The sequence below is a fragment of the Salmo salar genome, chromosome 07 (genome assembly GCF_965601325.2).
Source record: "Salmo salar chromosome 07, fSalSal1, whole genome shotgun sequence".
Lineage (NCBI taxonomy): Eukaryota > Metazoa > Chordata > Actinopteri > Salmoniformes > Salmonidae > Salmo > Salmo salar.
The window spans coordinates 46,460,118-46,487,050 of record NC_138297.1 but is presented as its reverse complement, the minus strand read 5'-3'; the positions used below and the strand labels follow the sequence as shown (position 1 = coordinate 46,487,050).

The 26,933-nt window shown below is 44.1% G+C and overlaps 1 protein-coding gene across 1 annotated transcript in view; it reads left to right on the top strand.

Annotated features, from left to right (window-relative positions):
• The window catches only part of LOC106609304 (cadherin-like and PC-esterase domain-containing protein 1), an 80,405-nt gene that overhangs the window by 7,011 nt on the left and 46,461 nt on the right, over positions 1-26,933 (top strand). Inside the window, exons 2-6 of the mRNA XM_014207972.3 lie at positions 7,005-7,182; positions 18,066-18,163; positions 18,805-18,886; positions 20,718-20,802; positions 20,951-21,107. Coding sequence (XP_014063447.2) covers positions 7,005-7,182; positions 18,066-18,163; positions 18,805-18,886; positions 20,718-20,802; positions 20,951-21,107 — 600 coding nt within the window. The remainder of the gene's footprint in view (positions 1-7,004; positions 7,183-18,065; positions 18,164-18,804; positions 18,887-20,717; positions 20,803-20,950; positions 21,108-26,933) is intronic.

Genomic DNA, 26,933 nt, shown 5'->3' with positions numbered 1-26,933 from the left:
TCCTTTGGCCGCCTCTCCTTCCAGTTCTCTGCTGCCAATGACTGGAACGAACTGCAAAAATCTCTGAAGCTGGAGACTCTTACCTCCCTCACTAGCTTCAAGCACCAGGTGTCAGAGCAGCTCACAGATCACTGCACCTGTACATAGCTCTGTAATTAGCCCATCCAATCTACCTCATCCCCATACTGTATTTATTTATTTATCTTGCTCCTTTGCACCCCAGTATCTCTACTTGCACATTCATCTTCTGTACATCCTACCATTCCTGTGTTTAATTGCTATATTGTAATTACTTCGCCACCATGGCCTATTTATTGCCTTACCTCTCTTATCCTACCTCATTTGCACATGCTGTATATAGATTTTTCTACTGTATTTTTTATTGTATGTGTGTTTATTCCATGTGTAACTCTGTTGTTGTATGTGTCGAACTGCTTTGCTTTATCTTGGCCAGGTCGCAGTTGCAAAAGAGAACCTGTTCTCAACTAGCCTACGTGGTTAAATAAATGTGAAATAAAAAAATAAAATAAAAAATTTGAACAGGGTGTTTGTGTTGGCTGAACTAGCTAGCTGCATTTGCTAACTAAGTGAAACTTAAAGTTAAAAGAAAGACAATCTATCTCTATTTCTCTCTTGCTTCTTCATTTTGGAGGAAATTAATTTGTTCAAAACGGTTCAACAATTGTCTTTCTCTCTCTTTGAGTCAACGACTCACCACATTTTGTATACTGCAAGGCTCGCTAGCTGTAGCTTATGCTTTCAGTGCTAGATTAATTATCTGATCCTTTGATTGGGTGGACAACATGTCAGTTCATGTTGCAACAGCTCTGATAGGTTGTAGGACGTCCTCCGAAGTTGTCATAATTATTGTGTAAGTCTTTGAAAAGGGGTGAGAACCATGAGCCTCCAAGGTTTTGTATTGAAGTGTATGTACCAAGAGGAGGACAGAAGCTAGCTGTCCTCCGGCCACACCATGATGCTAACCTAAAGAGTGCTGTTGAGGCTACTGTAGACCTTCATTGAAAAATAGTGTTTTAATAAATTATTTGGTAACGTGATAATATTTAGTATAGTTTTATCTAAAAATGATAACTTTTTAAGTGTTTAACAATTAAACATTTTATGAAATTCACTGAGGAAATCCTCTGAGGAGCCTCCCCTGGTGTACTCTAATGGCTGGGTCCCAATACTGTTAATTAGTCCTCTACTTGGTATCCTTTTCTAAATGATCAGTAATCTAAATTGAACGGACTGCTAGCAGCAATAGTGGTAGCATATGAAGGAAACTCTTCAGTTGATGATACTGATAGAAGGCTAGGAGACACCTGCACCATATTACTGTACTGAGGAAGGATGGAGACACCTGCACCATATTACTGTACTGAGGAAGGATGGAGACACCTGCACCATATTACTGTACTGAGGAAGGATGGAGACACCTGCACCATATTACTGTACTGAGGAAGGATGGAGACACCTGCACCATATTACTGTACTGAGGAAGGATGGAGACACCTGCACCATATTACTGTACCGAGGAAGGATGGAGACACCTGCACCATATTACTGTACTGAGGAAGGATGGAGACACCTGCACCATATTACTGTACTGAGGAAGGATGGAGACACCTGTACCATATTACTGTACTGAGGAAGGATGGAGACACCTGCACCATATTACTGTACCGAGGAAGGATGGAGACACCTGTACCATATTACTGTACTGAGGAAGGATGGAGACACCTGCACCATATTACTGTACTGAGGAAGGATGGAGACACCTGCACCATATTACTGTACCGAGGAAGGATGGAGACACCTGCACCATATTACTGTACTGAGGAAGGATGGAGACACCTGCACCATATTACTGTACTGAGGAAGGATGGAGACACCTGCACCATATTACTGTACTGAGGAAGGATGGAGACACCTGCACCATATTACTGTACTGAGGAAGGATGGAGACACCTGCACCATATTACTGTACTGAGGAAGGATGGAGACACCTGCACCATATTACTGTACCGAGGAAGGATGGAGACACCTGCACCATATTACTGTACTGAGGAAGGATGGAGACACCTGCACCATATTACTGTACTGAGGAAGGATGGAGACACCTGTACCATATTACTGTACTGAGGAAGGATGGAGACACCTGCACCATATTACTGTACCGAGGAAGGATGGAGACACCTGTACCATATTACTGTACTGAGGAAGGATGGAGACACCTGCACCATATTACTGTACTGAGGAAGGATGGAGACACCTGCACCATATTACTGTACCGAGGAAGGATGGAGACACCTGCACCATATTACTGTACTGAGGAAGGATGGAGACACCTGCACCATATTACTGTACTGAGGAAGGATGGAGACACCTGCACCATATTACTGTACTGAGGAAGGATGGAGACACCTGCACCATATTACTGTACTGAGGAAGGATGGAGACAAATACTTGGAAGTCTGGAGATTATTTTAGACAGCTCGCCCCACCTGTCTGATGTGTGCATTACTTTACAGTACAGTAGGGCAGTTTTAAGAGCATGTACAGTATGTCCCCACTGTGTACCCATAGTTCTTGTCTGAGGTCTGTATTGTAAAGGTCTGATCCTTGCACGCTTCACTACTCTATGGAATTGGATGTTTAGTAGCCAGCCAATGTGTAGGTCTATGTTTATATTTGATATGGGTTAATGTCTTGTCGGGTAAGTATTTCAACTGTGAGTACAGCATAGGAGGTATTGTTTGTAAGGGTATGCGGTTATAAGGAAGTATGCTCAAGTTGCCTCTGGACACATATTTCAAATGGGTACATTGAGTCATTATGCATGTAGCTTTCTGTTATGTTTAACTACATATTTGCGTATGTAAAATGTGCGTTTTTTGGGATTGAATGATGACTTTCTGATTTGTTTTGACTGCTCTCAATTTAAAACAAGATCTCTTACTCAATGTACTGAATGCGACTTATATGGTATAGGGGGATATGCATTTTGCAGACCCCCTCAATATGGATGTTTGGCCTTGGATGTGACTGGGTGATATGAGTCACGGAATGGGTGTCTATATATTGCCAGTGGGCTGTATATCTGTTTCTCTGTCTGTCTCTGTGTGCATGGCTGAGATGGGAGTATTTATATCCCTGGGCCTCTCAGACACACTGAACTCTACCCATGGAGCCAGTGGTAAGACTAAGCCACATCCTGTCACTGAGAGAGAAGGTTAGGGATGGAAGGAGAGAGTGGGAAAGAGAGCCAGAAAGATGGGGCGATGAAGGGCTCAGATAGATATTTTGACGGAGTGTCAGAGGGAGTGGAGGAAGAAGAGAGTGAGGGATGGGGAATGGAGGCAGGGAGAGAATGACTGTGAGAATAAAAGAGAGAAGTAGAGAACAGAAGAAAAAGCCTCCTTGGCAGATCCTTCACCAGTAACCAAGGAGAGAAGCAGCATGGTAGTGCATGACCAAACAGGCCCTCCAGACCCAGATGAATACCAACACATAGACAGGGCCAGAACCAGGGCTTATACAGCCAGCCTCGGCCTCTCCAGACTCCCCTGCAGTCTCACACAAACAGGCCTTTCTCCTTTTGGCTCACCCTCCTGTCCCCTAATTCGCCATCTCTCCCTCTCTTCCTCTCTCCCTCTCTCTCTCTCTCTCTCCTCCCTCTCCCCAGACAGCTAAACTTTCACACATGTATTTTCCTTCTAAACAAGTGCAAGGCCCATTAACCCTCTGCATTCCTCCGTCTCTCCACGGACGGAGGGAAATATGGGCATTATAGCGCACGGTTAACAGACCCACCTTAGAGGGCTAACTATCACACACTGGATGTGGTATGTGAAGTGAACCCAGGGGAGATTTATGTGGGTTGACTTTTCACGCTCGTATGGAAACGCTTTGATTTGTATGGGCTGCTGAGATCATGTGAGTCACTCATAAATATTGTAGTACTCTCAGTCCATTGAAAGCTGTCTTTCCCCATATTTACTAACAGTGTCAGTGTTGTTACTATTGTGGTAGAAGGTTGGGGTTAAAGTGATACATCTGTCTCGTTTTGCTTAGAAATGCAGTGTAACTGTAGAGAACTGTGTCTGGAAACCAACCCAGAGCAGAGCGCCACCCAGTTCACGTGACCATCCAAAAACACTGCTGTGACGTCACATCACTCTGTTGCGTTCATATTTCAGCAGTGGTGGCAGAGAATGTGGGGCATAACCTGGCTGTACGTCTTATTCAAGCCAATAAGCTGTATTGAGTAATGTATTTGGGGAGAGGATGTGGATGATGTTGAAGTCTTGTGGTTTGGGGTCAAGTTTAGTGTCACAATTGGTTAGGTAGTGTGTTCATGTACTGTGTGTATGGGTCTTCATCATCTGGACTGGAACGAGGGGTTAAGGTGAAGATGTTTACCGTAACCATATGTCTGCTAGCATCAGAGCGGTTGCCAGGGGAGTGCCAGGGGCATAGCCACTAGAAGTAGTTTGAGGGAGGGGTTGCTGTACATTTTGGTGCCACATTTTTTTTAATTCTGATTTTTCAGGGGGTGCTGCAGCACCCTCAGCACCCCTACTTCCCGCAGCTATGGCCAGGGGGTTGCTATGGGGTGGAAGGACCAGAGAGCATGAACTCTTGGGAAGAATCATAGGTCGGGCCCAGTCAGCCAGGACTGTTAAAGATAGCAGGTCTATTAATATACGACTAAATGTGGGATACTGGGATTCAGTATCAGCAGAACACATACCAGATACTGTACACTCAATGCTACTGCCCCTCTGACAGCTAGATGGGCTCCACTGTCCATCACAGGGTCGTCATGGGGACAAGGGGCGGGGTCAGTATTTTTTTTCTCGTTGGTGATGTCAGCACTGGCAGATTAGGTCATTTTAGAAAACATGGAGAACCCTTCATTTTAAGGGCTGCTTGTAAACTCATTATACACAATTAGTAAATAGTTTGTTAACCATTGGTAAACTAAACTATGAATACATCATAAATCGGCTGTATTCACAACACTATTTCTGTACGTGCAAAGAGGCATTATGCAGTATTGATACAAACTTCTTTGCTCATCAAATCAGTTACCAAATGAAAAAGTGGAAGCAATTTCCTCGGTAAACTTGAGCTCGCGGCTGTGTGCTGTGTATACCAAAACAGTATAATCAATACAAACATCATTTCCCCAGCAGTGGTTCTCCCTCACTCTGCCAAATAAACTGTTTATGAGTGTGTTTAATATGAGTCCCTCTCGGCTACAGATTATATTGAAGGTGCGCTGCTCAGAGGATTGCCTCTGTTGTTTGATTGCCTTGATTCGATTCCCCGCTTATTAAAGTAATATTATTCTAATATTTCACTCTGTGTTATGGGCCAACTGTAAACTCGCTCCTTCCTTGCTGGAGGAAGAAGAGAGGAGGAGGAAGGGGTGGTGGAGTGTATTCCTTGCTGGAGGAAGAAGAGAGGAGGACGAAGGGGTGGTGGAGTGTATTTGTTATTACTCAGGGAGAAAGGGAGCGAGGGAGAGGAAGAAAAATTGAAGAGGACAAAAAGAGTTCTAGGCCTAGGATCCCAATTTGGGGAATCTCCTAATGAAATAATAATGTTTGTGTCTGAACTGGGCCATGGCGGATTGGCAGGCAGGCAGGCAGCAGGATGAGCACTGTGGAATAATTGCATGTTTGAGATTAGTATCTGGGGGAAGAGAGGATGGGAAGGGGGAGTGTGTGTATTGGAAAGTGGAGAGAGAAGGGGGCTGTGGGTGTATTGGAGGGTGGAAAGGATTCTGTGGAGCTGGTTGGAAGGGGATGGGAGGGTCGAGCAACTGGTTGTAGCTATGGGGGTCTTGTGACGTTCCCTCTGATGTGGCCTGCAGCTCCCAGATGGAAACGTTTACAGGCCACGCCACCACAGGCCTCGGGAGAACGAGAGGAGCGAAAGAGAGAAAATAGAGAGACGAGTGGAATGGTATGGAGAGAGAGAGAGACTGGAGAGAGTGATTTGAAGGGTAAGAGAGAGAGAGAGGGGAGACGAATGGAGAGCGAGAGAGACAGAAAGACCGGAGAGCGAGATTCAAAGGAAAAGGAGAAAGGGATAAGAGAGAGGAAGAGACTGATAGAGAGACAAATGAATGAGCAGGCAACGGAGAGGGAGGGGCGAACATTTCTGAAAGAAAAGTCCCTCTACTTCAGAAATGATATAGTGAAAACTGCCCTCCCTCTCCTTACCAAAGGAGATTAACTTTTTCTCTCTCTCTCCTACCCTCCATCTCCCCTCCCCTCCCTACCTTCACCCCTGCACCAGCCATCCCAGTTTGATCCTGCTGCTATCCTTATCCAGCTTATCCAGCCCAGAGTTGTGTAAACAGAGCGAGCTGAGCAGCTACATAGCTTTCATATGTCTCTGTCAGCCTAACCCTTCACAACTGGTTTCTCTCTCGCTCGCTAAGGGTTTAAGCTTGTTTGGCTCAGGCTCTACTCCCTAGTGCTCTAGGGTTGTTCTGTTCACTGTTTTGATGCCCTTTTCGATCGTTTATGGGTGCATTGTTTTAGTGCCGGTAATACATTCTGGCTCCCGAGTGGCGCAGCATCCAAGGCACTGCATCTCAGTGCTAGAGGCGTCACTACAGACCCTGGTTTGATTCCAGGCTGTATCCCAACTGGCCGTGATTGGGAGTCCCATAGGGTGGCACACAATTGGCCCAGCGTCGTCCGGGTTAGGGTTTGGCCGGGGTAGGTCGTAATTGTAAATAAGAATTTGTTCTTAACTGACTTGCCTAGTTAAATAAAGGTTAAATCAAAAATGTAAATACAAATAGGATTGAAATGAGAAAAAGTTCCATATGAACTGCCAGGAAATGGTCACTCTTGGCATCATGTACTGTCTGTACGGTCTTTGTTTGTATTGCATATAAATATACAGCAATGCTGTTGGTGGTCGGAGTGACCTCTCTATATGTTGATATTGAACATCCCTCTCTCCCCGCTGTTCCTCAGGTCAAGGGGTCCAATCAGAACCGGGCCGGGCGGGTCACGCGGGCCGTCGTGTTGACGGGTCAGCACGTAGCCGCGGATACAGAGGTCCAGCTGTTCCAGCGGATCCTGGAGCAGCGAGGCTACGAGGTCAGCCTGTCCCGATACGCCGAGACCAACACAGCCCAGAGACACGATAACGGTGAGATGGAGGGAGGGAGGGAGAGAGAGAGAGATGGAAGGTGAAGAGAAAAGTTTTTCAACAGCATCGGCTAGCACTGAGAAAAGATAGCAGTGAGCGAGAGTGGTGGGAGGGAAGGTGGAAGAAAGGACGGAGGAGAAGGAGGAAAGAGGAGAAGAAGGATCAAGAGAGATGCAGGATGGAGAGATTAGGGCAAGATAAAGAGAGGTGAGCAGGTTTTACAGTTAAGACGGAAGGATGGGTAGAGAGAAGCAGAGAGGGAGGGAGGGAGCATGGAGAGGGATGAGAGACAAGGAATGAGTGGAAAGGGTCCCAGAGAGGTAGAAGCTGATAGATAAATAGTACACTGTACGGTACAGTCTGTACCTGCACACATACACAAACAATCCATTATTCACTTATTCCATGTACATGTGCTTCCCCTCGTCAAGTGAGGAGAAAGGAAGTATACACACAATGGCTTCATTCACTAGCTATTTGTCCCCAGGCAAGTGACTTGTGCGCATACACACACACACGCGGATGGCGGTATTCCAGTCACTCATGACGTACAGACACAGACATTAGAGCAGGGTTAACACAGGTGTGTGTGTGAGAGAGGCCTGCTGCTCTGGCCAGGCAGGTGGGTGGGAAGAGGTTAAAGGGTTAACAGCTACAGAGGCTGTTCTGCACCCCCTGATGGGTTTACTGTCCTGGAGGGTGGAGCTGTTTTTAGGGCTCACTACCCCACCTTCTCCCCACACCGCCTTCGACTGTACACACCCATCCCAGCCAGACAAAATAAGGTTGATGGACTGCAGAAAAAGACAGATGAATAAGGCAAGATTTCCTTCGTCTTATTTCAATACTTTTTCTGTAATCTCTCCCTCTGTCTGGCCCGGGATGTGTGAGCGTGTATGGAGTTGGAAAAGGAGAATGGTATTCCAGTGACCCAGTGAAGGACGCTACTGGAAAATCCTTGGAGCTCAGCACAGAAATACCATGTGGCTAGTTCAGCTGGAAGGCAGAGGGGGAGAGAGCGATAGAGAGGGACACTTATAGGAGACCAGATGTTTAAACTACCCTTGTCATTCAGGGTCATAAATCACTGCTCTACTAGTAAGACTAGTCCCAAGGATTAGTGTTTGTGTGTGTGTGCAGACAGGTATGTGTGCAGACAGGTATGTGTGCATGTGCCTCTAAGTGTGTGTGTGTGTGTGTGTGTGTGTGTGTGTGTGTGTGTGTGTGTGTGTGTGTGTGTGTGTGTGTGTGTGTGTGTGTGTGTGTGTGTGTGTGTGTGTGTGTGTGTGTCTCCTGGGGTTTACTATCAAGAGGAGAGTATCGCCAGGTCGCAGGGGTCAGGCTCTGTGTGTCAGAACGCCCAGCTGTCTCTCACCCCATCAGTGTGATGATTGACAGGTCAGCCTGTAGACCACACTGGGGCTATGGTCACCCTGATCAAAGAACCCAGCAGGTCGTTAGGTAAACAGCAACACCCATAATGACTTTACCAGCCCAGAAACTGAATAGCATGGACCTGGTAAATGTCTTTAGGACTGTGTCCTAAAAGTGTCCTATAAAAGCGTCATATTCAGTCCTTGCACATGTGCGTATTTATGATGGAAAGAGCAGACAAGGAATGTGGAATGTTTAAGAGTATTGGGATATGCCTGTGTCATTAGCAGGGGTGGCCTTTGCTTGTGAAGGAGACAAGGAATGGGGCCATTTAACAGTATTGGGACACTGCCTGTGTCATTGCCAAGGTAGGTTACGTGTGTGACAGATCATTTCAGCCCAGTCTCCCATATAATGGATTTGTCCGATCTACATCAGGGCTTAAAAACTGGTGCGTACTGGAATGAAAGGGTAGGGTTCCTGGAAGAAAGAGTCCAGGTCTTTAATTTGATGAGTCATAATTGTGTTAGTCTCTTATTGGCTCGAATGCATCAGATTAGAGGGAGCCAATCATTTCCTGTTTACTCAAGCCAACACAAACAGAGAGACAGAGATTGGCATTTACTGTTACTGTTGTTGTTTTCTCTAAGGGCCTTTTCAGTCTCCCATCAGACTGTGCGTGCTTGTGTGTCAGGGCTCAAATTCTCTGATGGCATTGGCGGCCATGGCTGTCGATGCCCCCTTGTTAGGCAGTAATGCCCTCTAAGAAAATGTATCCCTTGCGACCAAAGTGGCCGTTGTGCCCTTGGGCTGAATATAATAATTATAATTCCCTTCTCCCGGCTGCCAATCACCGTAGCCTACTCCGAAGCACCTCTCAGTCACGTGCTCTCTCAGATATCTCAATTCTTATTAGTCAATGCCCGTGAACGGATCCTTCTCACAGGCATCGCAGATCCGAAGTAGGCTACAAGTGAAGACCGACACATTGGGGATGCAGCGCCCTTCTTACCAAATTCCGAGGCGCATATTTCTACTGTATTATTGACTGTATGTTTGTTTTTACTCCATGTGTAACTCTGTGTTGTTGTATGTTGTCGAACTGCTTTGCTTTATCTTGGCCAGGTCGCAATTGTAAATGAGAACTTGTTCTCAACTTGCCTACCTGGTTAAATAAAGGTGAAATAAAATAAATAAATAAATAAAAATATTGAAGATGTTAGAACTGTCCACATTTACTTTTCGTCAGCCAACAAGATGAGTAACGAACAGCAAAAGCACTAGCCTATGTCAATCTACTATCCCCCATAGTCCAAAAGTTGACATATTCTATTGGCAGTGGCGATTTTAGCATGTACATCTTGGTGGGGCAAACTACCCCCCCACCCCACCCCCTCAGTCGCAACACCTTACCACCACTACACTTGGCTATCAGCGGAGACCTGTCTGGCAGCGAAAAAGTTAATTCAGCCTAATTTACTGCCTTTAAAAAAAACATAGCTGATATGGCTGACTTGCTTAAAAAAAATTGGTTTCTACTGATAATTGAGATGTACAAACTATTGCATAAGGGGACGATGAGCAGATAAGAGGCAATCCGTGATTTTGATAAAGACATTAAAAAGCGAACTAGGACTGATGTAGTCAATATAACTATTTGTTCAGCACTTTTGAAATGTACAGTGACAGAATTCAGAACATGGGCCGTTCTTACAGTGTTCTCCCTGTACACCAAGTCAGAACTGTAGGGTAAATAAAGGGAACATATAAGCAGACAATGAAAACTCTTACAATATTCGATTATGACATTTTTCTAAAACAGGCTATAGACTACATGTGCACCAGCAAGTCAGAACAGTAGGCTAAGTTATGAGGGGAAAAGGAAGCAAATTATTAGAGTTAGGCACATGGGCTACTAACAGCTTAGTAAACTCAGCAAAAAAAGAAACCAAATAACTTCACAGATCTTCATTGTAAAGGGTTTAAACACTGTTTCCCATGCTTGTTCAATGAACCATAAACAATTAATGAACATGCACCTGTGGAATGGTCATTAAGACACTAACAGCTTACAAATGTTAGGCAATTAAGGTCACAGTTATGAAAACGTAGGACACTAAAGAGGCCTTTCTACTGACTCTGAAAAACATCAACAGAAAGATGCCCAGGGTCCCTGCTCATCTGCGTGAACGTGTCTTTGGCATGCTGCAAGGAGGCACGAGGACTGCAGATGTGGCCAGGGCAATAAATTGCAATGTCAATACTGTGAGATGTCTAAGACAGCGCTACAGGGAGAAGGGACGGACAGCCGATCGTCCTCGCAGTGAAGGACCACGTGTAACAACACCTGCACAGGATCGGTACATCCAAACATCACACCTGCGGGACAGGTACAGGATGGCAAACACAACTGCCCAAGTTACACCAGGAATGCACAATTCCTCCATCAATGCTCAGACTGTCCGCAATAGGCTGAGAGAGGCTGGACTGAAGGCTTGTAGGCCTGTTGTAAGGCAGGTCCTCACCAGACATCACTGGCAACAATGTCGCCTATGGGCACAAACCCACCGTCGCTGGACCAGACAGGACTGGCAAAAAGTGGTCTTCACTGACAAGTCGCGGTTTTGTCTCACCAGGGGTGATGGTCGGGTTCGTGTTTATCGTCGAAGGAATGAGCGTTACACCGAGGCCTGTACTCTGGAGCGGGATTGATTTGGAGGTGGAGGGTCCGTCATGGTCTGGGGCGGTGTGTCACAGCATCATCGGAATGAGCTTGTTGTCATTGCAGGCAATCTCAATGCTGTGCGTTATAGGGAAGACATCCTCCTCCCTCATGTGGTACCCTTCCTGCAGGCTCATCCTGACATGACCCTCCAGCAGGACAATGCCACCAGCCATACTGCTCGTTCTGTGTGTGATTTCCTGCAAGACAGGAATGTCAGTGGTCTGCCATGGCCAGCGAAGAGCCCGGATCTCAATCCCATTGAGCACGTCTGGGACCTGTTGGATCGGAGGGTGAGGGCTAGGGCCATTCCCCCCAGAAATGTCCGGGAACTTGCAGGTGCCTTGGTGGAAGAGTGGGGTAACATCTCACAGCAAGAACTCGCAAATCTGGTGCAGTCCATGAGGAGGCGATGCACTGCAGTACTTAATGCAGCTGGTGGCGACACCAGATACTGACTGTTACTTTTGATTTTGACCCCCCCCCCTTTGTTCAGGGACACATTATTCAATTTCGGTTAGTCACATGTCTGTGGAACTTGTTCAGTTTATGTCTCAGTTGTTGAATCTTGTTACGTTCATACAAATATTTACACATGTTAAGTTTGCTGAAAATAAACGCAGTTGACAGTGAGAGGACGTTTCTTTCTTTGAGTTTATTACTTTCTTAGATACAGTATACATATCTCCCTGGCATATTACATAATTTATGCAGCAGCATACAAGATATAATTTTGGACTCATCTTGTTGTGCTCACTTGAACAGGAAGACGGTGCGGCGGTCTTTTGTGACAAATGTTTGTCATCAAACTTAGTCATCAAAGTCTGGCATTCTCTGGATGTGTGGTGCTTTCAAGACAACTAGGAACTCGGAAAAAACAAGGTTGAATCATGACGTCAGCGATCTTCAGGTCGGAGCTCTAGATAGAGGCCCGAGTTCCCGACTTGGAATTCTGAGTTGGGTGACCGTTCAAAATGTATTTTCCCAGTCGGAGCTAGTTTTTTTCACGAGTTCCCTATTGTCTTTAAGTCTGAGATTTCTCTGTTCTGAGTTTCCAGTTGTTTTGAGCGCGGCCGAAGCCATGGTGGATTGACAGCATGGCCAATGTTGAATGTTTATCCTTTTAAGTTTGAAAAAGAGACACTTAAACCCAGACTTGGACCACGCACCCATTCCACTGAATATCAGGCTAGTGATTGCTTTGCAATTCTTGCAGTTAGCCACTGATTCCTTCCAAACCACTCATTGTTAAAAATTAGCGATTTCCAACTTGTTGTATAATGTTTATGTCCAGTGGCCGATGATCACCGATCCATTTTATCTATAATTTACCTTCATTATTTATCTTCATTTGACAAGGATTGAAAAGAATTTGCCAGTAGATTGTCAACTTGATTCATGATGATGACTGCTAGCTAAGATTTTGAAAGTCCAATCAAAGCTACGGTACATATAACGTGATTTGACGTCATTTTATCTGAGGCCAATGACCTTGAGCCTTCTTGGATGGGCACTTCTAATGTAACTCTATGGCAGCACCCAATTTTCTATTGAATGAATCAAATTTACAACCACCTAACAACTCCAGGAATTGCATGTTGTCCAGGATTTTGTACCTCTGTGCTATCTGAGACTTGATGTTATCATGAATTGAGTCATACAGTGCCTTGTAGGTGTGCCTTACATCGTGAGTGCCCTGCCAACACTTCCTCCTCTGCATGATCTCTGGATCCTCAGTCATGCTTGCTGCCTTCTTATATATGGCACTGAATACTACATCAGACTTGTGCTCCTCCATTCTGCTTGTCAGATTCTCTATTTTCCTACAGTAGGCTACATCCATGGCTTGCTGCTGCACTATGTGTGAGCAAAGATCTCCTCAAAAGGTAGAAGTAAAGAAAATCTAATCAACATCTTCCAGCTTTGCCTTGAACCCATCTGCCCATGACACAGTATCATCATCCATGGTCGGGTGCTCTGTGATGTGAGTGAAGGTGTCCTTCAGTTACTCATAGCTTTTCGCCACAGTGTTGACAATTCTAGAAGTGAAATTCCAACGTGTTGGTGCATTTTTTTGTCAAGCGTGCACATCCAGCCTATTCAAGAAACATCACACTGTTGGTCGACTTAAAAAAACAAGTGGTGAAACCGCCCAGTGTCGCAAAGACAACCTTAACTTTGGGAATGAACTTGATGCTCTGACTCTGAACTAAATTGAGCCGGTGTGCAATACACAAAAGTGGCACTCGGAGCTACTTCTCTTACGTTTGCCTGCAGGCCATTTAAGTCAGAAGCCATTACAGCAGCACCTTCGTAGGTTTTGGTAACAAGTTTCTCCATGAAGTTAAACTCAGACATCTCAGAATTCACAGTCAAACACAGACTGGCCATGTCGCCCTGTTGACAGATCAAAGTAGCCCAAGATACGTTCCTGAATAAAGCCCTCATCATCCACATACCTGACGCTAACTAACAACTGCAAGTGACAGCTGATGTCTGTGGTTTCGTCTATTTGCCATGCGAAAAAACGGCGCTGCGTCCACCTCTCCTTTAATCTTACTTTTAATGGATGATGCGATGGAAGCTATCAAATCATTCTAAATTGATTTCGAAAACCCAGAAAAGACAGTAGAAAGTTCCATATGTTCAGCAAGTAACGCATCATAACGTGCTATTACCTCTGCAAGCTCCTTGTAGTTGCCCTTGTCAGTGGAACTTTCCCTCTCATCGTGTCCTCTAAAAGCAAATTCTTGCATGCCCAAAATTGCAGTGATACATCCGTTTCTTCTTAATTTCCCATTGTGTTGCGCAGTTTGAATACGCGGACCTTCGTCCATTACATGATCGATGCAGCTTTTTCCCAGAAGCTTGAATCTGATGTGGGCATTTATATGCTCCCTGCTTTTGTGGTGCCGTTTACCTGAGCAATCAATGTTCTTTAGGTCACAGCCCAAGGCTCAGACTTTCCAAAAAGCAGGCAAGGCCAGCAATACAGGCAGCTTGATGAAAGTCTCCCTGTTAACCAGCTATACTTTTGATACCAATTGGTATTGAACGCCCTCACCTTTTCATCCTTCTTCATGAAACTGATCTCAGGCAGAGGTCGACCCTTGGTATTAATTCGCACCTTTTTCCGTGTACCACAGAGAATGAAAGGGGTTCTTCAGCAAAAAGTCCACAACATTTTCGGTAGCATTAGTCATTCTGGTGGAGAAAACTGCATGCTCATGCTGCTTGCTAGCTAGATACTGCTACTTGCTACTGAAGTTAGCAAGGCAAATTTAAACATATTGCACTAACTGGACACAAAAATAAAGTCCTGAAAAAAATGTATAATATACCTCCTCTGTCTCCTGTATTTAGAAAAAAACGAATTTGAATTGAATAATATCCCAAAAATGCTCAACTATCACTCTTCACTCTCAATCTCTATCCAACAATGCCACCAAGCTTCTCAACACATAAAACCCCCATAATGCTCTGTGGCACAATCCCAATACAACAGACTAGATTTATTCTCTGATCCTAATCCTGTGATTGGATGGACATGTCAGTTCATACTGCAAATGCTTTGATTGTTTGGAGGACGTCCTCCGGAAGTGGTCATAATTACCATGTATGTCTATGGAAGGGGGTGAGGCCTACGAACCTCCTAGGTTTTGTATTGAAGTCAATCTAGCCAGAGGAGGATGTAAGCTAGCTGTTGTCTGTCTACACCATGGTGCTACCCCAGACAGTGCTGTTGAAGTTACTGTAGACCTTCATTGCAAAACAGTGTAGTTTATTCAATTATTTGGTGAAATGAATATATTTATGAATATATTTAGTATAGTTTTATCTAAAAATGATCACTTTTTTAATGTTTCACTTTTTTTTATTGCAATTTCACTGGTGAGAATGGTCCACCCCTTCTAAGGAGGATCCTCCACTGATATATATAATTAAAAGTCTCATTAATGTTTGGTTACATTTTCAGGTGCCTCCCTCATGTCAGCATCGATCTGGCCATGACAGGTTGTAGCCAAAGCCTATCACCTACACATGTAGGCTAATTATTTATGTACATTTGCATACACTTATGTTTTTCTTAACAGAAAAGCAACAGTTTTTAGTTTTTCAAATCCTTTTAATTGGCAATATTGGTTAATGGCCTTGGTGCCCTAGCAAATGGCCTTGGTGCCCTGGCAGATTCGGTACCTCTTGAAGGCCAAATGGCCTTGCCCCTAAAATCACTCAATTCCAGGCTGTGTGTGTGTGTGTGTGTGTGTGTGTGTGTGTGTGTGTGTGTGTGTGTGTGTGTGTGTGTGTGTGTGTGTGTGTGTGTGTGTGTGTGTGTGTGTGTGTGTGTGTGTGTGTGTGTGTGTGTGTGTGTGTGTGTGTGTGTGTGTGTGTGTGTGTGTGTGTGTGCTGTTCTGAAGGTCTGGGGCTCTGGGCTGGATCGGGGTCAACTCAGACCAATGGCAGGCTGATAAGGGAGCTGTTGCAAGACCTGAAAGCAATGATTATAGGTTACAAAGAACACTACACACACTTAATCTCTCTCTGTATACAGGTGTACGTGTGCATGTATGTGTATATATATATGTGTGTATGTGTATGCATATATATATACTGCTCAAAAAAATAAAGGGAACACTTAAACAACACATCCTAGATCTGAATGAAAGAAATAATCTTATTAAATACTTTTTTCTTTACATAGTTGAATGTGCTGACAACAAAATCACACAAAAATAATCAATGGAAATCCAATTTATCAACCCATGGAGGTTTGGATTTGGAGTCACACTCAAAACTAAAGTGGAAAACCACACTACAGGCTGATCCAACTTTGATGTAATGTCCTTAAAACAAGTCAAAATGAGGCTCAGTAGTGTGTGTGGCCTCCACGTGCCTGTATGCCCTCCCTACAACGCCTGGGCATGCTCCTGATGAGGTGGCGGATGGTCTCCTGAGGGATCTCCTCCCAGACCTGGACTAAAGCATCCGCCAACTCCTGGACAGTCTGTGGTGCAACGTGGCGTTGGTGGATGGAGCGAGACATGATGTCCCAGATGTGCTCAATTGGATTCAGGTCTGGGGAACGGGCGGGCCAGTCCATAGCATCAATGCCTTCCTCTTGCAGGAACTGCTGACACACTCCAGCCACATGAGGTCTAGCATTGTCTTGCATTAGGAGGAACCCAGGGCCAACCGCACCAGCATATGGTCTCACAAGGGGTCTGAGGATCTCATCTCGGTACCTAATGGCAGTCAGGCTACCTCTGGCGAGCACATGGAGGGCTGTGCGGCCCCCCAAAGAAATGCCACCCCACACCATGACTGACCCACCGCCAAACCGGTCATGCTGGAGGATGTTGCAGGCAGCAGAACGTTCTCCACGGCGTCTCCAGACTCTGTCACGTCTGTCACGTGCTCAGTGTGAACCTGCTTTCATCTGTGAAGAGCACAGGGCGCCAGTGGCGAATTTGCCAATCTTGGTGTTCTCTGGCAAATGCCAAACGTCCTGCACGGTGTTGGGCTGTAAGCACAACCCCCACCTATGGACGTTGGGCCCTCATACCACCCTCATGGAGTCTGTTTCTGACCGTTTGAGCAGACACATGCACATTTGTGGCCTGCTGGAGGTCATTTTGCAGGGCTCTGGCAGTGCTTCTCCTGCTCCTCCTTGCACAAAGGCGGAGGTAGAGGTCCTGCTGCTGGGTTGTTGCCCTCCTACGGCCTCCTCCACATCTCCTGATGTACTGGCCTGTCTCCTGGTAGCGCCTCCATGCTCTGGACACTACGCTGACAGACACAGCAAACCTTCTTGCCACAGCTCGCATTGATGTGCCATCCTGGATGAGCTGCACTACCTGAGCCACTTGTGTGGGTTGTAGACTCCGTCTCATGCTACCACTAGAGTGAAAGCACTGCCAGCATTCAAAAGTGACCAAAACATCAGCCAGGAAGCATAGGAACTGAGAAGTGGTCTGTGGTTACCACCTGTAGAACCACTCCTTTATTGGGGGTGTCTTGCTTATTGCCTATAATTTCCACCTGTTGTCTATTCCATTTGCACAACAGCATGTGAAATTTATTGTCAATCAGTGTTGCTTCCTAAGTGGACAGTTTGATTTCACAGAAGTGTGATTGACTTGGAGTTACATTGTGTTGTTTAAGTGTTCCCTTTATTTTTTTGAGCAGTGTATATATATATATATATATATATATATATATATATATATATATATATATATATATATATACATACACACATATATATATATCACATACACACTATATATATATATATACACATACACACATACACACATATATATATATATATATATATATATATATATATATATATATATATATATATATGTGTGTAAATATATATATATATATTTACACACACAAAGGTAAAGTTCTTGCTATCCATTCATCTCTAGGCTGCCATAATAGCTGTTAAATCACTTCCTCCTATTCTCAATGCTTCAGAACAGTGAGATCAAAACAGCTATGGTTCTGGCCAAAAACACCACGTTTCCTCTCCTCTCCAAATACTGGCTGTACAATCACTACCAGATGTTTCTCTCTCTCTCTCTCTCGATTTCTGTTATATCTCTCTCTCTCTCGATTTCTGTTATCTCTCTCTCTCTCTCTCTCTCTCTCTCTCTCTCTCTCTCTCTCTCTCTCTCTCTCTCTCTCGGAGCACCGTATTTGGTATGGTTTCAAAGCTTCATTTATTTGTACAAGATGCTTACTTTTAACCGTTCCCTCTCATTTCCCTCTCTCCCAGGTGGCAGTGTGGGGTGGAGTGTGTTGGTGTGTCTGAGCGGTTCAGAGAAGAGTTGTCTGAGGAGAGTGTCCTTCTCCCATCTGCAGCCCCATCAGAGGGTGAGACCAGCTACACACACACTGTACGGGAATGCTCAAATGGAAGGACGTCTCATACGGGAACATTGGTGACCTATGTGGGAATGTTACCCCATGTCGGATTGTTGACCGTTGGTTGTGTAGTTTTAATCTGGGTTTCATATTGGTGTAACACAGTCTCCTAAAACCCCAGCTGTGAAGCTTGATCCCCTAATGACCCCCAGTTTTTTTTCTAACATTCATGGGAAATCAGATCCACCCAGAGATTCTTCTAGAAAATATTTTTAGAAGCCAGGACGAAGTCGGTTTCCAAGAGAGAATTCAGTGAAAACGGCTCTGTCCTGAGATGGTGGATCTCAGTTCAAACACGACAGGAAAACACACAGTGAACTCCTCCAACAACAAACATCACATTCCCTTCTCTCTCTCTCCTTTACACACACTCCTATAACACTAACATCCCATAACATCACACCGCATAGGACCATCCTTAGCCTTGTCCCAGATCGGTTTGTTGCTAGTACTATGGTCTATAGGAGTCGGCAAGACGGCACAAACAGATCTGGGACCTGGCTAAGTCCTCTTGCCTCAACTTCAAACAGGTCCACTAACTTTCATTTGTTGCCTTTGGATCCACTGGATCCCATCTGTCATCTCCTCAGGTCAACATGATACCTGGGCTGGTGGGGGCCTTCTCTGATGTGGACGGACTCTGTCGCTTCCAGACAGACAGCCGGCTAGTAGGTGAGTCAACAGGTGGAGCGCTGAGTGATACACGATATCTGGGCCGTGTTCATTATGCACCAAACTGAAGACAACTGACTGAAACGGGGAGACTTGTCCAATAAGAAACGTTGAAAACATTTTCTGTTGTGTGCCCTAATGAACACGACCTAGGTGAGTCATCACCTGTTTCCAGACAACCTTTAGTTTTCAGGCGAGCTCTTTGAGTTCCTTAAAGTAGAGATTTGGACCAATGCCAGCAGACATTTAAAATACAGATGCGTTTTCATGGAAATGACCCGTATGTAATTAGACTTGTATAACTGCTATAAATTGTATAAACTTCTATAAATTGAAGTACTTATAGTACTATTTAAAGTTGTATCGGTGGAAACCGTAGATGACGAGGTGAAAATACATTTTGGAGAAGATGCGTGGGTTGTTTTCCTCAAAAGGTTGCACGGCTTTCATACCTGCGCTCTCTCTATAATTTGGCTTTCTGAGAACGATCAGTTCAGAAAGTTGTTAATAATGACCCAATGCATCTCTGCTTATATTCATCCTCTGTTAGAACCGCATGAAAAGAAAGATAATAGATTGAGTGAGTGAGAGAGGGGCTGTGATGGAGATAGGGCAAAAAATATATTTTTGGTTGGCCACTTATCTTCATTATATCTCAGAAGGAAGATAAATGACAACCAACGGGCTTGACTTAGACAGTAACTGAGGGTCCTCTGTGTGTTCTCTTCCACCTCTTTACTCTTTGTTTAGAGTTCTCTTCCCTGTACAGAACAGATTGTCTCCCACTTCTAGAACAATATTGTCCTTTCTTTTTGGCTCGTCTTCCACACAAATGTTGGCATTGGTGCAGTCCCGGTTGAAGGCTAGTGTCTCCTCCTCAATTGCCCCCTTTCAGCTTGAAGTTCTGCAGACCCCCTCACAGCCCCTCTTCAGGTCATTTAGACCGCCCACACCCCTCTTCCTTAGACCAGGACCCAGGTCTTTGCCCATCCTTTGTTTGAGCACATCATTTATCTTACAAATGGCAGAGTGAATCTGACTGACGCAGGCGGAGAGGAGGGGCAGGGGGGTCCGTTTCCTGGTTTGGGACTCTTTCAGGGTTTTGTGTGGTTTCAGGGAATACAGTGTTGTGTGGTTTGGTTTCCTCCGTCTATCAGACTTAGTCTAGCTCCATTAGAACGTTAGATTGTGATTGAGATATCATATGTGAGGGATGTGGATTACCTGTAGAACTGATTTGAATTTGAGTGCTTTGTTCATCCTTCTCTGGCCAGTGATTTGAGTCCGGGGGATGTGAGAGGAGTTGGGATCATGCCCAGGACTGATAGTGATTTGGGCCTTAGAACACACACCCTCTTTCTACTGGCGCCACGTTTCCACCGGTGGGGAATTTCATTAGTAGTACGGTGCCAGAGAATGACAACACACTCTCACTCCCTCCCACTGGGCGCACACTGGTTGAATCAACGTTGTTTCCACGTCATTTCAAGGAAATTACATTGAACCAATGTGGATTAGACGTTGAATTGACATTTGTGCCCAGTGGGCTGTTGATATGCAAAGCAAAACATGTATAGGGATTGACACTTATTTGGCAAGGATACACACACACAGCTGCTCTGCTATTTCATAACTCATAACCAGCACAAGGAATGCAAACTCAGCAAAAATGAACTGCTCTACTCCACCTCGGATAACGGCCCTGATGACAATCCCTTGTGACAGTATAGGATAGATGATAAATTAAATCGTCTCTGTCATCACTAGTTACAGATTAATGTCTCTCATCACTTGTGTTTGTGTGTTTCTCTGTTACTGTGTTTTGTTTCAGGGCTGGCATTACGCATCAATCCATCTGCCTGTGGATCGCCCCTCCCCAAGCTGGGAGATGTTCGTCATGTGGCACATGGTGATTGGTCAGTCAACTCTGCCAGTAATAACACGTTTCCCTTAGTCGAAACTGACAGCTCAATTATGTTCAGGGGTCTCTATTCGCTCGTTGAAACAAATGGGTTTGATTTTCTTAGCTAATGTTATCGTTGTTGTTGTTTTCCCTTCCCTTAGGAACCCAGCTATCACCACACTTAACTTGGTGAGCCCTGGCCTCGTTGCCATGGTGACAGTTTATGTCCTGGTCACCTCGGTAACGCCCCTCACAGCCTTCCTTCATCACACGGGCCTGGTCTGGACAAACGAAGACACGGACAGCCACACCACACAGGTACTGAGGACGCTATTCAATCTAATCTGTTCACCAGGTATCTGGGGGTATAAATTCATTATATTCAATGTGATATACAGTTGAGGTCGGAAGTTTACATACACCTTAGCCAAATACATTTTAACTCAGTTTTTCACAATTCCTGACATTTAATCCCCAAAAATATATATTGTAGTAAAAATTCCCTGTCTTAGGTCAGTTAGGATCAACACTTTATTTTAAGAATGTGAAATGTCAGAATAATAGTAGAGAGAATTATTTATTACAGCTTTTATTTCTTTCATCACATTCCCAGTGGGTCAGAAGTTTACATACACTCAATTAGTATTTGGTAGCATTGCCTTGAAATTGTTTAACTTAGGCCAAATGTTTCAGGTAGCCTTCCACAAGCTTCCCACAATAGGTTGGGTGAATCTTGGCCCATTCCTTCTGACAGAGCTGGTGTAACTGAGTCACGTTTTTAGGCCTCCTTGCTCACACACGCTTTTTCAGTTCTGACTGAAACATTTTCTATAGGATTAAGGTCAGGGCTTTGTGATGGCCACTCCACTACCTTGACTTTGTTGTCCTTAAGCCATTTTGCCACAACTTTGGAAGTAGGCTTGGGGTCATTGTCCATTTGCAACCAAGTTTTAACATCCTGACTGATGTCTTGAGATGTTGCTTCAATATATATTATGCTTCACATAATTTTCCTCCCTCATGATGCCATCTATTTTGTGAAGTGCTTCACGGTTGGGATGGTGTTCTTCGTCTTGAAAGCATCCCCCTTTTTCCTCCAAACAGAACGATGGTCATTATGGCCAAACAGTTCTATTTTTGTTTCATCAGACCAGAGGACATTTCTCCAAAAAGTACAATCTTTGTCCCCATTTGCAGTTGCACACCGTAGTCTGGCTTTTTTATGGCGGTTTTGGAGAAGTGGCTTCTTCCTTGCCGAGCGTCCTTTCAGGTTATGTCGATATAGGACTCGTTTTACTGTGGACATAGATACTTTTGTACCTGTTTCCTCCAGCATCTTTACGTCGGTCCTTTGCTGTTGTTCTGGGATTGATTTGCACTTTTCGCACCAAAGTACGTTCATCTCTAGGAGACAGAATGCTTCTCCTTCCTGAGCGGTATTGCTCCCAAGGATGAACCAGACTTGTGGAGGTCTACAATTTTTTTTCTGGGGTCTTGGTTTATTTTCCCATGATGTCAAGCAAAGAGGCACTGAGTTTGAAGGTAGGCCTTGAAATACATCCACAGGTACACCTCCAATTGACTCAAATTATGTCAATTAGCCTATCAGAAGCTTCTAAAGCCATGGCATAATTTTCTGCAATTTTCCAAGCTGTTTAAAAGCACAGTCAACTTAGTGTATGTAAACTTCTGACCCACTGGAATTGTGATTAAGTAAAATAATCTGTCTGTAAACAATTGTTGGAATAATTACTTGTGTCATGCAAAAACTATAGTTTGTTAACAAGAAATTTGTGAAGTGGTTGAAAAAAAGCTTTAATGACTCCATTCTATGTGTATGTATACTTCCGACTTCAACTGTGTATATATATAAAAATATATATATTGTACCAGTCAAAAGTTTGGACACACTTACACATTCCAGAGATTTTCTGTGTTTTTACTGCTAGAATAATAGTGAAGACATCAAAACTATGAAACACGGAATCATGTACCGTAGTCACCAAAAAAAGTGTTAACAAATCAAAATATATTTTATATTTGAGATTCTTCAAAGTAGCCACATTTTACCTTGTTTGAGTTTATTTATGTTTACAGGGACAGTGCACATTAATCAACGATTCAGTAAAAGTGCCAGTTTTAGCCAGCCGGCTAATTTTCAACCGCAGTCCCTGGGCAGGTTATTAAAAACAATTACAATATAGACAATCACTGAGCAGTGAGCACATGCTGAGCTACATAGGACAAGCAAGACGTAGCATACAGACAGAGCAACATGGCACAAAAAGCAACAAGTCAAAATCCATAAAAGCAACCAAGTGTTTCCACACCTCACAAGCTACAGACAACAGACAACATGGAAAGCGGCAATACACAGCTAGGGATTATGTTCACAAATCTAATTGACCTTAAGCCATGTCTTCATGTTTTTTGTGAAAGTGTGATAGGTGGTGCAGTTATGTGTGTCTGATGGCAGTGTATTCCAGACATGGGAAGCTCTCACAGAGAAAGCGGATTTACTAAAGGTGCTTTTCCTTAAGGGAGCTATACAGTCACCTCTCATGTCAGACCTTGTGGATCTGCTGCCATATGTTTGGGTTTTCTGTTTAACAAAAATACTGAGTGGAGGGGGAGCCAGGCCATTTAGGATCTTGAATACAAGACATGCTTCAGTGTATTGCATAAGATTTTCCCAACTCAGGAGCTCATGCTTTCTGAGGATGTAACAGTAATGATGGCTATTGGGCTTCCTATCAAACACTTTGAGAGCCTGTTTGTAGACAGACTGATTGGGTTTTAATCTTGTACAGCAAGCTTGGGCCCACCTAGTCAAGCAGTATGTTAACTGGGGGAGTATCATAGATTTGAAGTAGTTTTGCTACCTCTGTAGTCAAACAATTTCGTATAAATCGGAAATTAGCTAGGTTGAATTTGGTTATTTGAATTACCTTGTTCACATGCTTTTTAAAAGAGAGGTTGGAATCAAGTATGATGCCAAGGTACTTAGCATCTGATACCACCTGGAGCTTCTCCCCTGACACATAGACATCTGGCTCAGTAGCATCTGTTGCCCTCTTTGTGAAGAACATGCACAGTTTTTTTCACATTGAGATGCAAACACGAGTCACTGAGCCACTTTGTAACCTGGACCATTACAGTGGTGAGTTCTTGTGCAGCTTGTTGTTTGCTCTTTGCATGCACATATATCACTGTATCATCTGCATACATTTGAACTTCAGACCCAGTACAGACAGAAGGAAGATCATTAATGTTCAGGCTGAACAGGAGGGGCCCAGTATTGACCCTTGGGGCACGCCCACATCATAGCTAAGAGTGGGCAACAGCTCATTGCTCACTCTGACACACTGAGTTCTGCCTCCAAGGTATGATTTCATCCATCTTAAGGCATCGGAGGAAAAGTTGAACTTGGACAATTTTGTGATGAGAATCTCATGGTTAACAGTATCAAAAGCCTTTCTTAGGTCCAGAAACACAGCCCCAACAACACCCCCTTTGTCCATCTTGGACTTCACATTTTCCAGAAGAAAGCAGTTGACCGTTTCTGTGGAGTGTTTTGCTCTGAAGGCAAACTGCATGGAGAGTAATGTGAAGGAGCTGTTGTTGAGGTGGGCAATCAGTTGTTCTGCTACACACTTTTCAACAACCTTCGACACCACAGGTAGTATACTACTGTAGTTACTCATGTCAGCAGGGTCACCCAATTTAAAGACGGCCATTATTATGGCCGACTTCCATACCCTTGGAAACACCCCCAGACCAATAGATGTGTTGGTGACCTTAGGAATGGGGCCAATGAGTGACTCTTTGTAGTTTTTAAGAAGGTAGAGTCCAGCCCAAACACATCTTTGACTTTAGAGTTCTTTAGTGAACTAATCACCTTGTTCACCTTTGACTCAGAAACCTCCCTTATGATAAAGACAGGTTGAGCGTCATTTACTAGCACTGAGCCCAAGAAACCAGTGGAGGGTTTCTGTGTCAGTACCCTGACAGAGTCAATAAAGTAGGAATTGAAACCTATTGCTATTTCGACTGCATCCTGTGTTAGATTGTTATTCACCATGATTTCTAGTCTTTTTGCAGTGTTACTATGGTCTTTCCCTGTTAACTTTTTTAGATTCTCCCAGATCAGTTTAGAATTTCCCTTTGCTTCACCAATTATGTTAACAAAAAAGTTTGCCTTGGCCTGTCTGATTTCATTCATCCCCTTATTTCTCAACATGGTAAACCTATGTCTGTCATGCTCTAATTTGGACTTTAGGGCTGTTTTTAGAGCATGATCTCGTTCTTTCATCAGTTTCCAGATTTTTTCATTTAGCCAAGGATGACAGCTTGGCACACTCTTGGCATTCTCTCAACCAGCTTCATGAGGTAGTCACCTGGAATGCTTTTCAATTAACAGGTGTGCCTTGTTAAAAGTTTATTTATGGATTTTTTTTCCTTCTTAATGCGTTTGAGCCAATCAGTTGTGTTGTGACAAGGTAGGGGTGGTATACTGAAGATAACCCTATTTGGTAAAAGACCAAGTCCGTATTATGGCATGAACAGCTCAAATAAGCAAAGAGAAACGACAGTCCATCATTACGTTAAGACATGAATGTCAGTCAATCTGGAAAATTTCAAGAACTTTGAAAGTTTCTTCAAGTGCAGTCGCAAAAACCATCAAGCGCTATGATGAAACTGGCTCTCATGAGGACCGCCACAGGGATGGACCCAGAGTTACCTCTGCTGCAGAGGATAAGTTAATTAGAGTTCACTGCACCTCAGATAGCAGCCAAAATAAATGCTTCACGGAGTTCAAGTAACAGACACATCTCAACATCAACTGTTCAGAGGAGACTATGTGAATCAGGCCTTCATGGTCAAATTGCTGAAAAAAAACACTACTAAAGGACACCAATAAGAAGAAGAGACTTGCTTGGACCAAGAAACACGAGGAATGGACATTAGACCTGTGGAAATATGTCCTTTGGTCTGATGAGTCCAAATGTGAGATTTTTGGTTCCAACCGCCATGTCTTTGTGAGACACAGAGTAGGTGAACGGATGATCTCCGCATGTGTGGTTCCCACCGTGAAGCATGGAGGAGGAGATGTGATGGTGTGGGGGTGCTTTGCTGGTGACACTGTAATTTATATAGAATTCAAGGCACACTTAACCAGCATGGCTACCACAGCATTCTGCAGCAATACGCCATTTCATCTGATTTGCCCTTAGTGGGAATATCATTTGTTTTTCAACAAGACAATGACCCAAAACACACCTCCAGGCTGTGTAAGGGCTATTTTACCAGGGAGAGTGATGGAGTGCTGTCACAGATGACCTGGCCTCCACAATCACCTGACCTCAACCCAATTGAGATGGTTTGGGATGATTGGGACCGCAGAGTGAAGGAAAAGCAGCCAACAAGTGCTCAGCGTATGTGGGAACTCCTTCAAGACTGTTGGAAAAGCATTCCTCATGAAGCTGATTGAGAGAATGCCAAGAGTGTGCAAAATAGTCATCAAGGCAAAGTGTGGCTACTTTTGAAGAATCTAAAATATTAAACATTTTTTTTATTTGTTTAACACTTTTTTGGTTACTACATGATTCCATATGTGTTATTTCATAGTTTTGATGTCTTCACTATTATTCTACAATGTAGAAAATAGTAAAAATAAAGAAAAACTCTTGAATGAGTAGGTGTGTCCAAACTTTTGACTGGCCATATCTCAAAAAAGCCATAACGGCAGATTTTTAATGGAATACCTACATAGGCGGGTATCTGGAGCATCAGTATCTGGAGCATCAGCATTTGCGGGTTCAATTACAGGCTCAAAATGGCCAGAAACAAAGACCTTCTTCTGAAACTCGTCAGTCTATTGTTGTTCTGAGAAATTAAGGCTATTCCATGCGAGAAACTGAATATCTCTTACAACGCTGTGTACTACTCCCTTCACAGAACAGCGCAAACTGGCTCTAACCAGAATCGAAAGAGGAGTGGGAGGCCCCGGTGCACAACTGAGCAAGAGGACAACTACATTAGTGTCTAGTTTGAGAAACAGATGCCTCACAAGTCCTCAACTGGCAGCTTCATTAAATAGTACTGGCAAAACACCAGTCTCAACATCAACAGTGAAGAGGCGAC